We start from the raw sequence: 14413 nt of genomic DNA, 5'->3' as shown, positions 1-14413 counted from the left end.
CTGGGAGTCAGATGCTCTAACAACACATCTTTCCAAAACAGATCTATAAAGCATGTGACTAGCAGTGAAAGCTGTGGAAATACAAGGGCTGTAGCTAAAGCTGTGAATAATAATAATTTATTTCAGGTGCTTCTTTGCAAGGTGAGTCTCTAGATTCTGCTTCCTTTACTCATAACAGTTGCAGGCTGAACATGTAATTGAAAGAGTTTGATTCACTGTCCAGCCATGTACAGGCATGCATAGAAAATGTAATGGGAATGTTTAAAATAATCCCACCAGAAGCCAAGACCCTTCATTCCACTTTGCACTTGCATTTTGTTGATTTAAATGAGTGTGAAGTAGGGGATATAAATGCTGCCTGACTTCAGGCACCCATCCTAGGGGAAGCAGTCTCCTTGGACTCTATGGTCACTGGAAAAGAAAGACCTTTCTGGAATGCTTCTGAACATCTGCCTTTGCTGACTGAACTCACACTGTGTAAACACTTTCCAACACAGAGCAACTGAGAATAAAGCCTAATGTCAGTAGAATTAGGATATCTAGGATGTAAAGGCTCATTAAAAGAGAGAATTAATTCATTAGTTTAATGAATTTAATGCATTAAAATGATGGAAAATCAATTATTTTTGTGCAGCATGAGATAGAAAATAAATATGGCTATTTCATGAGAAACCATGTGATTCTTAAATCTGATGTGATAATCCTAAAGCTTCATGATTATTTTCTTTTTAATCTACTTGATAAAAAGCAAGCAGGAGAGTCCATGCTTTAAAAAGAAAAGACCTGGCAAAGCTTCCAGCTAGAGCAAGGATAAGACATGATTACAATCTGTTTACTGGAACATAATAAAGTCATCTGAAAAAACAAAAAGCACTGGAAACCTCACATTTGCTTTGGATACATATCCTAAACACGCTGTAAGATATGACATTACCTTTTTCATTTCCCTATTTAATGGGAAACAAATACGAAAATGATTTTAAATTATTGTGTTTACTTTTTTGTTTTTTCTTGGGATAAACAAAAATCACTGTCAATAAAGTCAGAACATGTTACTGTGAGTGCATTTTACCAACTTATATATGTTGATGAAAGAAAAACAAATTGTTTGAAGAAGGTATCTGACAGAAACAAGCAAATAGCGATAATTTAGCAGGCAGGCTAATTCCCTTTATTTAGACTTTCCTATGTATATTTATAATTATATAAGAACATCCCATCCTGAAAAACCCATCTCACTACCGAAAATAACTAGCCTTACTAATAGTTTGTAAGTCTAAAGGAAAGCTGGGGATGAACTTGTCACTGCCTAAATGACAAAGGCTTTGGTTTTGAAAAGCCAAAAGCTGGCAGAGGATCAAATGGCACTTTGGCAGAAGTCCAGCTTCTGTCATACATACACACACACACAAACACACACACACACGTGTGTATGTGTATATATATATATATATATATATATATATATATATACACACACATTTTCAGCCAGAAGCAGATATGTCAAGGGAAAAAGACTTGCACTTCACTAGAGCAAAGAGCAATGGGTGCTACAGACAGAATTGTAGTTATATACACTTGATTGCATTAATAAAAATATAATAATTAATCTCCCAGAAGTCATTTCACAGGCAGTGTGCAAATATGTACAAAACTGCAGGAAAAGATTTTATTCTAATGACTGATATGCATGCCAGAGAGCTAACCCATCTTCTTGCACCACCTTCAGCCCTACAGGTACTATATGCTCAATTCCAGTTTATTACATCTTTTCATCCCCTTAAAAATTAAGGTTCCTGCTTACATTGAGGTAGAGGCCTTCATAAGTATACACTTATTTAATGAGTGTACATGTAGTCATATGCATACCTACTAGCTCTTAGAGGTTTCAATGGGAGCATTATATGATTGTACCTCATTATACTGATTAATATTGTGTGAAAACAAATGTCCCACAGATTTCTTTACAGTCCTCCTCTAACTTCACTAAAGTTAATTAATGCATTTTCTTCTAGGTATGGCTATGCAGTGACTAGCCAAGGAAGATTACTTTTGCCTTACACAGCCAGCCATTGGGTATTGTGCCCTTGGGAAGTGGACCCAGCTCCCAAAACACATTACAGCCAGCAGACAGAGATCACTAGTTGTTGGCAGATACAGTGTATACAAAAGATGTCCTAGGAACAAGCATAGTGGCTTGAACTCTGTTCTCTGCCTTGCCTTGGGGTCTCTGTTATTGTCTTTGGCTTCACTGTTCAGGATCTGGCTGGCATTCACCACCCGTTCATTTGTAGTTTTGTCCCAAGCCATCTCTCCTTGCTATTGCTCTGTCTGCTCCTTCTCCTGGACTCACCCCATGAGTTACACTCCCTGGTTTTCTGGCTCCATCTGAAGTTCAGCTATGCTCTTATCAAAGTGAATGAATGCTTCCTGGTGCTAAATCCTACCTCCAACCATAGGCCTACCTTACTCTCTGAGGCTAATGACCATTATATGTCTCTGGTCCTTGATTGCAGACTGCCTTAATTATATCACCTGGCTCCTGCCTCCGCCCAGACTCAAACCCCAGGGCTTCACTGTAAGTCTTGTAACTCCCATGTCCTGTCATAACAGTCTTCACAGACAGGCGCAGACAGACAGTAGCTTGTTTTGCTGGTGCTCCAAGCTGGGCAGAAATGAGCCATCTTTGGTCTTGAAGCTGTACTCCTACATTACCTGAAAGGGAGAGCTCTTTTATAACCAGACAAGATATGCAGCAGTTTGGATCACAGACAAGCTGTATCCACCTCTGTCTATACTTGCTCACTTAGACATACTCTGCAAACCTGTACTAACTTTCAGGGTACAGATTAAATTTAGATACCAAGTAGACACACACTGTTCACATGTCTCAAATGTTTGCCCAGATGTTGAGCAGTATCCTCTGTGCCACATAGGTAGACAAAAATTTACTGTGCAGGTTGGAGAGGACCAAGGCAGAGAGATTTCTACTAAACTTTCTTAAAACTGGTTGTAGTTTATCTGTTAATGCTAACTGTGTTGACCATGCCATTCAGATGAAGCATAGCAATTGCATTTCATTAATTTGGGTATCAAGCAAATTCTAGTCTGAAGCATACTTTTTGATTGTGGTGGGTTGACCTTGGCTGGATACCAAGCTTGTTTATCACTCTCCCTTCTCAGCTGGACAGGGGAGAGAAAATAAGATGAAAAATTACTCATAGGTAAGAGATAGGTTGAGATAAGGCAGTTTACTAAAGCAAAAGAGAAACTTTGTGTGTGTGTGAGCAGGAGGGGAAAACATAATGCTATTCTCCACTTCCCACTGCCAAGAGATGTACTGGGAAGCAGAGCTTCAGCATGCATAGTGGCTGCTCCAAAAGGTAAATGTTGTAAATAATGAATGCTCTCCTCATCCTCCTTCTTATTTCCTTAACTTGTGTATCTGAGCTGACATCATGTGGTATGGAAGATCCCTTTGGACAATTTAGGTCAGCTGGCCTAGTTGTGTCCCCTCACAGCCTCTTGTGCACTCCAGCCTACTTAGGGAGGGCAGTGTTAGAGAAAGCAGCCCTGATGCTGTGCCAGCCCTGCTCAGCAGTAGCCAAAACAGTGGGGTGTTATCAAGGCCTTTCTGGCTGCCAATGCAAAGCTCAGCACTGTGAGGGGTGCTATGGGAAAATGAACTCCGCCTCAGGCAGACCCAATACAGTGAATTAGGTGTGTCTTTGTCTCAGTAGTTAGCCTAAACTTCCTCAAATCTGTGTAAGTGGAAGACAAATCTCATTTCCACAGTACTAGAATTTGAAGTTTAAGCCTTTATCCAGGGTAGTTACAGTAATTTTACACCAGCTGATGATTTCAGGCCATGTAATTTCCACACCAGCAGATGAAACATCAGTAGATACAGAAGGTGCCAGAAAGATGTGCTTAAGCAACCTTAAAGCTAACTAGTTTGGCTACTGGTAGTAATATAAGCAGAGTTCAAGTGTAAACTAAGTTAGGCTAGATTTAATTTAGATGACTGAAATTTTCTAACTTAAGCTGAGCTCTGTGCTTGCATAACTTGTATCCAACCCAGGCAACACAAACCTAACAAAGCCACTGTACACTGGAATCATTAAAGCAAATATTGAATATAAAGACTGCCTATTTTATGGCAGCTTTAAAAGCAAATCAAGTATTCTTTAACTTCTAAATTGTTCTTAATACCTGAGTACCTGAATGGGTCTGCTCATAAATACTGTATGATGTGAGCAGGTGCACAGTGGCAGGATCTGGCCATAAATGCTTTCAGGCATGTGACAGACAGAGATTTTTGTGCTTTTGTTTCTAGGTAACTGCCTGGTTTTGTTTAATTATGTTTTGATTATGGCATGGACTTCATTAAACACTGTATGGGCAAATAGCATGCTTTATATTATATTTAGCTTTATCTCTCTACTGATGAGGACTGCGTGGGGTAATTGCTTGTTTGAGGGCTGATTCTCATCTCTTTATTAAAGCTAAAGTGTGAATCTGTGGGAACATTATATAACAGGGGAATGACATTCAAGCTCTTCTATAATATGTTTAACCTGAATAAATAGTCAGGCTGGAAATTGTGTGTTGTGTTGTATAACCCCTTCATAAGTTAATGCATAATTAAATTACAGATTTGGGAACTTATATTGGAAATCATTTACTTGCATAAGAAACTTCAGTGGGATTCCACGGGATGTTATTGGGAGCTGATACAAAGTCACTAAAACAAGAGTCTTGACTGCTTTAAGTGAAAACAAATTAATACATCTACACATTCTCTAGACAGAGCAAAAGTCTAATGTGACCTGTATGTATTACCTACACAATTGCTATACTTCTAGAGGAAATACTCATAAAAACCACTGCACACATTTGGGGTATAAAACAACACAATATATATTTTCCTTTGTGCTTACTGCTGTTGCAGAGAAGCGTGAGTGTTATACAATGGTGATTGTACACAGGATACAGTTGCAGGATATTTCTATTTTTTGTGGGGAACTGCATGGCATCTTTTTGAAAGTAAGAATCTTTGGAAATATGCAATGTAGAAAAGCAGTGACATAAATTTTGAAATTTAATTATGGATTAGCTTTTTTACAAAAAGAAGACAATTGTTCTTTAAGCCATTATTTTTTACACTGTTTGCTTTTCTGTAGTAGTTAGACTTTCTTTACAATCTTACCTAAATACAAGTCATGAGGGAGTAGGACCAGATCCTTCTCCTTTTGAAGTAATTATTTGCCGTTTATTTTACTGGGAGTAACACGGTGATTTTATAAAGAGTATAAGATTTAGTATCTTACAGATATTAAGATACAAATTTAAAAATTGGTACAAATTCAAAATTATGCAAACTCTGCCTTTTTTAAATATGGGATCTCACAGCATTGTAGCACAGACATTTAGCAGAGAAATTACTTTTGAGTTAGTGCAGGAATGTTAGGGTTTTTTTCTAGATCAATCAAAATTCCCACTGCAAAAGAAGATGCAGCATTGGGTGCTGTATCCCTAGTAGACTATTATATCTTTATTAAGGCTTTAATTTAAATATTTCAGATATTAAATTGTGAACAGTGGGAGTGGGCAGATTCTAATTAATGTGATCAAAATTCTTTATTCAGCTTCTGAGGTTAAAATAGAAATTTAAGTCAGAAATGTAAAATTAAGAATTTTAAGGTATTTATCCCATGTAAAATCAAGATTCAGTTGCACAGCCAGGAATGCTACAAATTCCTATTATTTATTCTGCTTATCAGCCCAGAGTCCTAAATTAGCAATCAAAATGTAAATAACAAAAATAATTAAAGCAGTTACATTTTAAAATTTTATCTTAGAACCATAATTGTATACACATGTAGTTAATTTTACTGTTATTAATCTAGTTGAAATAAGGTAATTTTTATCTATCTGTCTATCTATCCACCCATCTGTCTTAAAATGAGTATAATGTAGAACTTTTCTAGGGCCAGCCTTTACTTTCTTGAGCCAGAGGGAGAAAGCAACTAAATGCACATAACTAAAAATCAAAGAATTGTTAATAAAACCAAGCCAAATGTCTGATCTCAGCAAAATGTGGTTTAGATCTCAGTGCTTGAAGTAAAAGTATACCATAGCTGTTTCAGTCACTAAGAAGTATAATAGTACATACACTATACCTGTGTAATATATACACTGTACCAGTGCTGTAACAGGGAAGTGTTCACAACCCAAACACACCTGGGAGGAAGAGGCAGGGGGGCATGGGGGATGAAGAACAGCATTGCCTGGCTGTGCTGGGGAGTGAGTTTCTGCTGGGTTCCTGGCTCACTTTGTGCCACTGTTGCTGTACATTCAGGACTGAGTGTATGCTACCTGTGTCCCCTCAAGACTGTCAGTTTTTAAAATTAAGACTGCCAACAATGAGAAAATTGTTCTTATGACTTAACATGAAAATGATCTAGCCGTCCACTCACTGCCATGTTTGCACAGAATCCCATTTTCTGGCTGGCAGGTGGAAGCAAAGAGAAAGTCATGTGAAACATCTGTTACATACATACATTACCTCCCAGAGAAGACAAAGACAGTGCTCGCTTGCCTTACTCAAATTTGCAGATTTATTTTCCACATGCCAGAATCCAGGTCCAAAGGACACCAAACCATTAATTAAAAAATAATGGTTTACTGGTCACAGCTAGAACTACAGGTGAGATTTATTGTGATGGTTGAGCCTACATAACGTATTCCTGCTTCTGAAGTAATTCTGTCTTCCTCAGGCCTGATCACATTCTCCCAACTCTTTCAGAAGCCTCCAGTCATCTTTTGATACATATGTTCTGTTTGCTAGACCAGCAGAAAACTAGCTGAGCCAAGGAGTAAATTGTCTGCTAGTGTAGCCAGCTCATTCAGGTGTCAAATGAACACCAAAGGGAAATGATTGGTAAGGGCATGTGTGCATCCAAAGGTAGGGAATGGGATGTATTAAAAAAAAAAAAGAGGACTGGACTATTTTGTGTAAGTAACCTGCCTGAATGTCTTCATTATGTAGTGAAACTTTAGTCTAGGTCTCCAAGAAAATGCTGGAAGACATGTCTTTCTCTCAGGCAAAGAGAAGGCTGAGTCATATATCCAAATTATTTAGGGAAATCTTAAAAATTGGTTAAAATCTAGAGGTTACAGCCTTTTCCTCATCTTACACTAAGTGGCTAAATAATGTTTTGGTGGAAAGAAGATAGTTTTGAGTTACATAAGCATCTACTAAAAGGAAACTTAATTTTTCACGTCCCTTTTAAGATGTTTTGAGTTACTGGGATGAATGGGAGAGTTGCAGGCCACCACACCAATACTGAAATGGTTAGGAAATGTAATTTCATCAGATAGGGGTTGAAAGTCACAAACCTATCAAGACAGAAGTAATTTAAGAATATTTTAAAGCATACATCTCTGCATTTAGAATATAGATGTTGAAGCTTCTGGAGTACCTTAGTGTTACATTAATGGCTGCTGTAATTTTGCCTCAGATTCTTGTCTCAGTTAAGTAACACTTCTTTTGAACTTACAAGATGAAGCAATTCAATTTCTTTATGGCCTTGTGATAGGGAAAAATAGGAGGTCACCAAAGAAGTCACTTGATGGTTTGGGATGAAGTCTGATCAGTTGAGCTGTAGAGTGAGAAGTTACCTACAAAAATAGCTTTCCACAGCAAACAAAGGGCTTGTAACAAATACAGGGGAGAGAAAAACAGTAGAAGTGTTTATTAGGTCAATGAATTGCTAGAAGTGATTTCTGACCAAGAAAACTGCTTTCAGTTGCTTGTTTCTATTGTATTCAGAGACACAAGTCATTCTGAATATTCTTATAAATAAGCATTGCTGTATGCTAACAGTCAGTCCCCTGTCCTAAAAAACTCATTTAAGTAGCTGTCTGAATAGACTAAAGGATGATATTATTTTTGCAGTGATATAGGCATGTCACTTCTGTTACTACATGGCTAAGACTAATCATGGTGTGAGTGTGCAGTTATGTCACATGCTCACATAAATAGAACCTGTAGGCACCATGAGCAGCAAGGCATACTCCTAGATGCCCAAAATCCAACCCAAGCCAATTGTTCAGCTACATATAGATCTTAGTATTTTTAATTTAGAGAAATGACATTCATATACCAAAACAAATATTTAAAAGGAAATTCATATACCTTCTAGGAGCAGAAAGGCAGAAATATGTCATGGATGTCAATAACCCTTGAGTGTTTGTACATTTGCATTGTGAGTGAGAAGCTAGAATAGGATGTTTTTAATTTCTATTTGTCCAAAACATTCTCTTGCAGCTCTGAAGTATGTTTCCCAGCTGTGATATGTTCAGAATGCAGTTCACAGGGAACAACTTGAAAGCATTTCAGAGGGACAGGTCATTCCACTCCCTCTCAGTATTTGAATTGTATGTTTCAGCAGTATGCTCCTTGAATCAAACTACACACATGAGTGGGAAAGAAACACTTCACCTTCAGAAAGTTGAATGGAGGTTCATAACACCTACTATACGATTATGTGGCCTTTAAGACAGCAAAATAAATCAAATATAGTTGTTCTCAATATCAAGAGGATAAGAAGGACTACTGTCACAGCAGTGCCTAACACTATGTCTGCATCCATACATACGCGGTATTCCTAGGACTGCAAAGATTGGATGGAAACAGAGCATCTATATTTCTATTACACAGCATATGACTCAGTTCTTTTTTTTCATTACATGACTAGACAAAAATTTAATTGAAAGTAAGAATGCTTTTATAAAGTCAAATTTGTAAATAAGTATATTTTCCTATTTCTAAAGGACATAGTGTTACCTTTTACTAGCCAAGACAACTATTTTTAGCTTAATCCATGCACTGTTGAAATTGTCTGTAGAACAAATGCTAGTTTAACAGATGGGTACACATAAAAATATGGGAAGGCATCTCTATGTGAATGTTAGCTTGCATTGCCATTCGGGAATACAGAGACACCAGTCTGTGTAAAGCTCATGGAAGATGCTGGGAAAATACACCATTGCAAATCCAATTCAGAACTGCATAGTTTATAAATCTGTGCTCTGGTTGCTATGGTAGTATTAGTTTTGTTTGGGGTGACTCAGGATTATGCAGCATCAAAAAGTAACCCACCTTGAAATACGGGGTTTCAGTATAAAGACTGCTTCTTATGTAGTTTACCTGAAAATTTTAATAACAATTTGTGCATAGTCCTCTTATCTCTTTTTTTCTGGATAAGGACTGTACACTGTTACATATGTGGGTGTGTCACACAACCAGGGTAGAGAATACACCAGATTTAAAGATAGAAATGACTATGACTATCAAGTAAAGCAATGAAAGAAATGCCTTTTTTCTTATGATAAGTATCTCTGTCATGGTGTTTTCATGTGAAAAGATACTTTTATATTTTGTTATCCTTTCTCTCATTTTACCATCCAAGATTCTTTATAACAATCTATTTAATTTATTAGAAAGTTTTTTGTCAATATATATATTCAATATTTGTCACTATCCTTCAAATTACCCTTTTTTTTCCCAGAGCTGGAATTGATGACATTAACTTTGATATATTAGTTTTCCTTCAATCAGGGGAGAAAATCTTAAGGCAAAATTTTTAGAAGCCACACTGTGTGTAATGCTGTACAAAATGAGAGACACGGCAGCAATTATCCACTTGGAGGTCAGAACAAAATTCTACATCCCAAAAGATGATGATCTTGGGTAGTCAAAAGCTTAATCTGTGAACATTTGTTGTCTAGAAGCCTGTGCGAAATAGCTTTGAACAATGGTTGTAGTGCTTTTAAGAAAGGATGGAAAACCAGAAAACACACTGATAGCAATCTCATTGCTAAATCATTGTATTGATCACTTGAAGCCTGTCATTAAATTTACTGGAAACATGTATACACATAGATGCTATCTCTGTGAAATGTTTACATCATCACCTCTACAGAAAAACAGCTGTACTGAATTCAGTGCTAGTATTTGTATGTGGAAAATTACATACTTAATCACCTTTGGTGTTGTGTATCTACATGCAAACAAAGGATTTAACAGCACACCTAGTGTGTTGGGTAGTCTGGTAGCAATACACCGAAAAAGCCTGATAAAACTAGATCTAACGTAGGACACATCCTTAAGTTGCACTCATAATGTAGCTCAAATGGTTAAGTGCCTCTTATTAGCAACTATGATTATTGTAAACATGCATACTTATGCAGTTATCTAATACACTCTTGTGATACTCTCTTGCAGTAGTGACTCTTTTAGAACTAATTTGATACTCACTTTTAACATGGTCTTCAAAAACAGCTTTAATATATGTTTGCTCTAACCCTTTACACAAATGAATTTAACACTCCAGGCTTAGGCAAATAATGGGAAAAGAATTTCATATTTGTACCAAAATTATTATTGGTATTTATATATGTTTAGCTCAATTTGTATGGAATTAGAAGCTCTAGACCGTCTCATCTCTCAGCTACGCTGATTTTCCAATGACATGGGATGACATTAGACATGGGGTAGAATGGCACTGTGATGGGGTAAAGAATATGACCCAATATGCCTTTGCTATTTAAATTGCAAACATTTATTGGAGATATGAGATAGGAAAAAATTAGAAATTTAAAATATTATTATTAGTATTATTATTCCCTTCTTGAAATGTGAACACTTGCAGAGATTAACTAGTTTACAGAAATTACAACTCTACTTTTTGCTTAAGGAAGACCATATGCTTTGCTAGATTTAAGAACTACATATAATTTCCAGCAGAGCACATAGCTATCTCCAAAGGACATTCATACTCAATATATATGGAATATCTGAGTTTCAGCTGACTGTACAAATGAATTATATCTTGCCTGTAGTGTCTGCAAAACCCCTCAAACATAACTCCCTACCATGATGTGCAATCCAAAAAAATTAAAAAGTCAAGGAAAATAATGTCAAGAATTTGGAGCATACAAATAGCTGCAGTGAATGGAAAAATATTTGCTGAAGTTCTCTGAAAAGCTGGAGCTGAATCAGTGAAAAAACTTTCCTGGAAAGAAGAATAAAAGGAAAATATGAAATCTGGGTTTTAAGAATAAAAAAATATTTTATTTAAGAATAAAATTGAGCTGTAGAACTTCTGCATTTCACTAACAAGACAAGAAGAGCAAGTTGGAGTTAAAAGAGGATCCCTGACCAGAAAGAAAAAGCTGAACTGGAAAATTGAAATCAAGCAGAGGGGACTGGAACTCTAATGAAAACTTAGAAACTTGCTCCGCGACATTGAAATTCCTGAGAAAGTGCATGTTGAACATATGCCTATCTATTTGCCTAGAATTACTTTCTTGCTAATAAAGCACTATATTTAAATATTGTTTGCTGAAATCAAACATTCTTCAGATATGAGGTTTCTTGAAGAGTCAAATTTTCAGACAGCCAACTGAGAGAGAAGCATGATGGGGAGGTGACTTGTAAAATATCTGAGACATCTGGGGCAGGGGAAAGAAGCTTTTGTCTTGCATTGCCTTTTTCCAGGGTATAGTTTTCAAGTCCTTAGGAAATGGCACTGTGTTGAGTCTGCCCTGGGAGAGTTTGCCCACAAGGACAAGACTACAGCAGGAGGCTGGAACCTGCACAAATTCCCTCCTTAGACATGAGTCAGGTGCTGCTGCCAAGCTCCCAGCTGGTAACTGTCCATGCCATGCTGGTGGTACCAGTGCTACGCCAAAGCACAGCCAAATCACTCGTGTGAGTAATAAACACTGCAAAGACTGGTCTTGAATTGTGCTTTGCAGTCAGCCATATTTTCAAATCCAGGAACCTAAAATGTACCCCTGGATAGTCACACAGGCTGCCAAAGGGAAGGTATAAATTAGGTGCCAGGTAATCTTTCATCCACCTACTTAGACTGCAAATCTTTTTCTGGCAAATCTTTCTTCTTGACTACCAGATGTTGTCTTTTGTTCTCAATCACATTACGCCTGCAAACTGTCAGTGCATGTAGCTCATGCACTGCTGTATGAGTAAGTCTGATGGATATTATGCAAATATCTCCAGATGAAAATCTCTTCTGAAAGACATTAAGAACAGCACATTGCTGCAGGTATCTTGCAACTACTACTTCTTGTGAAATGTCACGGACATCTTTATCAATATAAATGGAAATAAGAGTCCTAGTCAGCTGCACAATTGCCCACCGTAAGAAGGAGACATTGTAATTAGAAAAGCACAAATTATGCAAAATTTGAAGTGTATGAGGTTTGGTGACTCTCTCAAACTATACTTGGTTTCCTGTAATTAGTTGAAAATAAAACTTATTTTCCAGTAAGTTCAAAACCACATTTTATCCCAGAGATTATTCCATTTAAAGCCAAATACATATTGCTTAGCTAAAGAAAGCATGCTGTGCATAGAAAAAAAAACTTTATTATCTGTTATAGCTTGGTTCCTAGAAGTTGCAAATCTGAAGAAAAACATTTTAGTCTTTGTATCTTCAAATCCTGTGTGGTTTGTTAACTACTTGTTTTCTCCCAAGAGAAAGGATGACTGTGCTACTCCCCAGTTTTGACATCATGGAAGTGAACTGTAAGTGAAAAGGACAACAATCACAGGGCTTTGTCCACTGCCATGCAGAATGATAGAATCACAGAATGTGATGGGGTTGAAATGGATTTTGAAAATCAACTAATCCCAATCCCCTGCCATGGGCAGCAGCACCTCCCTCTACACCAGGCTGGTCAAGGCCTTATCCAAAGTGGCTTTAATCACTGCCGGGCTGGGGCATCCACAACCTCTCTGGGCAACCTGTTCCAGTGTCTCACCGCACTCACAATGAAGAATTTTTTACAAAAACATCTAGCGTAATTTGTGCCCATTACTCCTGGTTCTATCATTACAGTTCCTGAAAAGGAGTCTCTCCTCAGCTTCCCTAGAGGCCCCCTGAAGTGTAGAGGCAAAGGGGGTGCTTTTGTAGATCAAACTGTGCTGAGGTAGTCCTATCTAACCTCCCAAAACAAATGACCCTCAACCATGTTGCTCCATTTATTTTCTCTTTTCCAGTCAAGTGGTTCCATATGCCTCGTTTGCCAACGCAGGCAGAAACACCCACCTGTTGCCGCAGGTGACAGAAGTCACCGTCGGGAATGGGCAGCACCTTTAGAAAGGGCCCGACGGAGGCGGGGCTGGACTTACTGCCCACTGCTGTCTGCCCACTCCCCACTGCCCTCTGCCCACTCCCCTCTGCCCTCTGCCCACTCCACGCCCCTCTGTCCTCTGCCCACTCCCCACTCCACGCCCCTCTGCCCACTGCCCTCTGCCCTCTGCCCACTGCCCTCTGCCCACTGCCCACTGCCCTCTGCCCACTGCCCTCTGCCCTCTGCACGCCCCTCTGCCCACTCCCCACTGCCCTCTGCCCACTCCACGCCCCTCTGCCCACTCCACGCCCCTCTGCCCTCTGCCCACTCGGCCCGCGCGGCCCCGCCCCGCTCGCGCGCGGCCTCCCGCCGCACTGCCCCCCCGGCGATCTCGCGGGATTATGCTAACGAGGCCGCCGCCGCCCCGCCTCTCCGCTCCCCCCCCGCCCCGCGCCCTCCCTGGGCGGGTGAGCGCGCGCGGCCGCGGTGCGCTGTGGGATAGTGGCGGTATAAAGTGTACGCTCGGCGCGGCCGTGGCTGAGGGGGCCGGCGCGAGCGGGGCATGAAGATGGCGGACGCCAAGCAGAAGCGGAACGAGCAGCTGAAGCGCTGGATCGGCTCCGAGACCGACCTGGAGCCGCCCGTGGTCAAGCGCAAGAAGACCAAGGTGAAGTTTGACGACGGCGCCGTCTTCTTGGCCGCCTGCTCCAGCGGAGACACCGAGGAGGTGCTGCGACTGCTGGAGCGGGGCGCCGACATCAACTACGCCAATGTGGACGGGCTCACCGCTCTCCACCAGGTCGGTGCTGGGCCGAGGAGGGACCCCAGCCGGACTGGGGCGGAGGGGGCGAGGCCGGCCGACTGCCCCCCCTCCCCCCCCCCCCCCTCCGCTCCGGAGGAGGAGGAGGAGGTGGAGGAGGAAGGGGCCGGAGGCGGCTGCGCTCCCTCCGCTGGGGGGTGTCGGGGCGGGGAGGTGGCGGCAGGGTCAGCCTGGGGCCGGCCGGGGCCGCGGGCCGAGCCCCGGGCCGGCGGGGCCGCAGGGGCGGGAGGCTGCACCCCCTCCCCGCGAGCTGGGCGTCGGAATGGGCGGATGGGCCTCTCCTCCGGCGGGAAGGAGGTGCCGCTCACCTTCTTTCGTTTTCCCCTTTTGGCAGCGCTTCCCTTGGAGGGCTGGGGGTGCGGGCCCGGCCCAGCATGGGCTGAGGGGGCCGGAGGTAGATGCCCCCCGGCGAGGGAGGGTGGCTGCAGG

General features: G+C 40.6%; 1 protein-coding gene across 8 annotated transcripts in view; it reads left to right on the top strand.

Annotated features, from left to right (window-relative positions):
* The first annotated feature begins 13649 nt into the window (after window positions 1-13649).
* Window positions 13650-14413, top strand: part of PPP1R12A (protein phosphatase 1 regulatory subunit 12A) — a 116688-nt gene continuing 115924 nt past the window's right edge. For 6 of the 8 annotated variants that reach the window (XM_085568755.1, XM_021528060.4, XM_085568752.1 and 3 more), the window contains exon 1: window positions 13650-13963. In XM_085568755.1, the coding sequence (XP_085424881.1) occupies window positions 13727-13963 (237 nt within the window). In that variant the 5' untranslated portion in view covers window positions 13650-13726. Of the gene's footprint in view, window positions 13964-14173; window positions 14282-14367; window position 14413 lie in introns of those variants that run through there. The other 2 variants (XM_085568757.1, XM_085568756.1) reach the window with 2 other exon arrangements.

The sequence above is a fragment of the Lonchura striata genome, chromosome 1A (assembly GCF_050655825.1).
Source record: "Lonchura striata isolate lonStrDom1 chromosome 1A, ASM5065582v1, whole genome shotgun sequence".
Lineage (NCBI taxonomy): Eukaryota > Metazoa > Chordata > Aves > Passeriformes > Estrildidae > Lonchura > Lonchura striata.
Note: the sequence above shows the minus strand (reverse complement) of the source record. Positions and strands in the feature narration are given on the sequence as shown.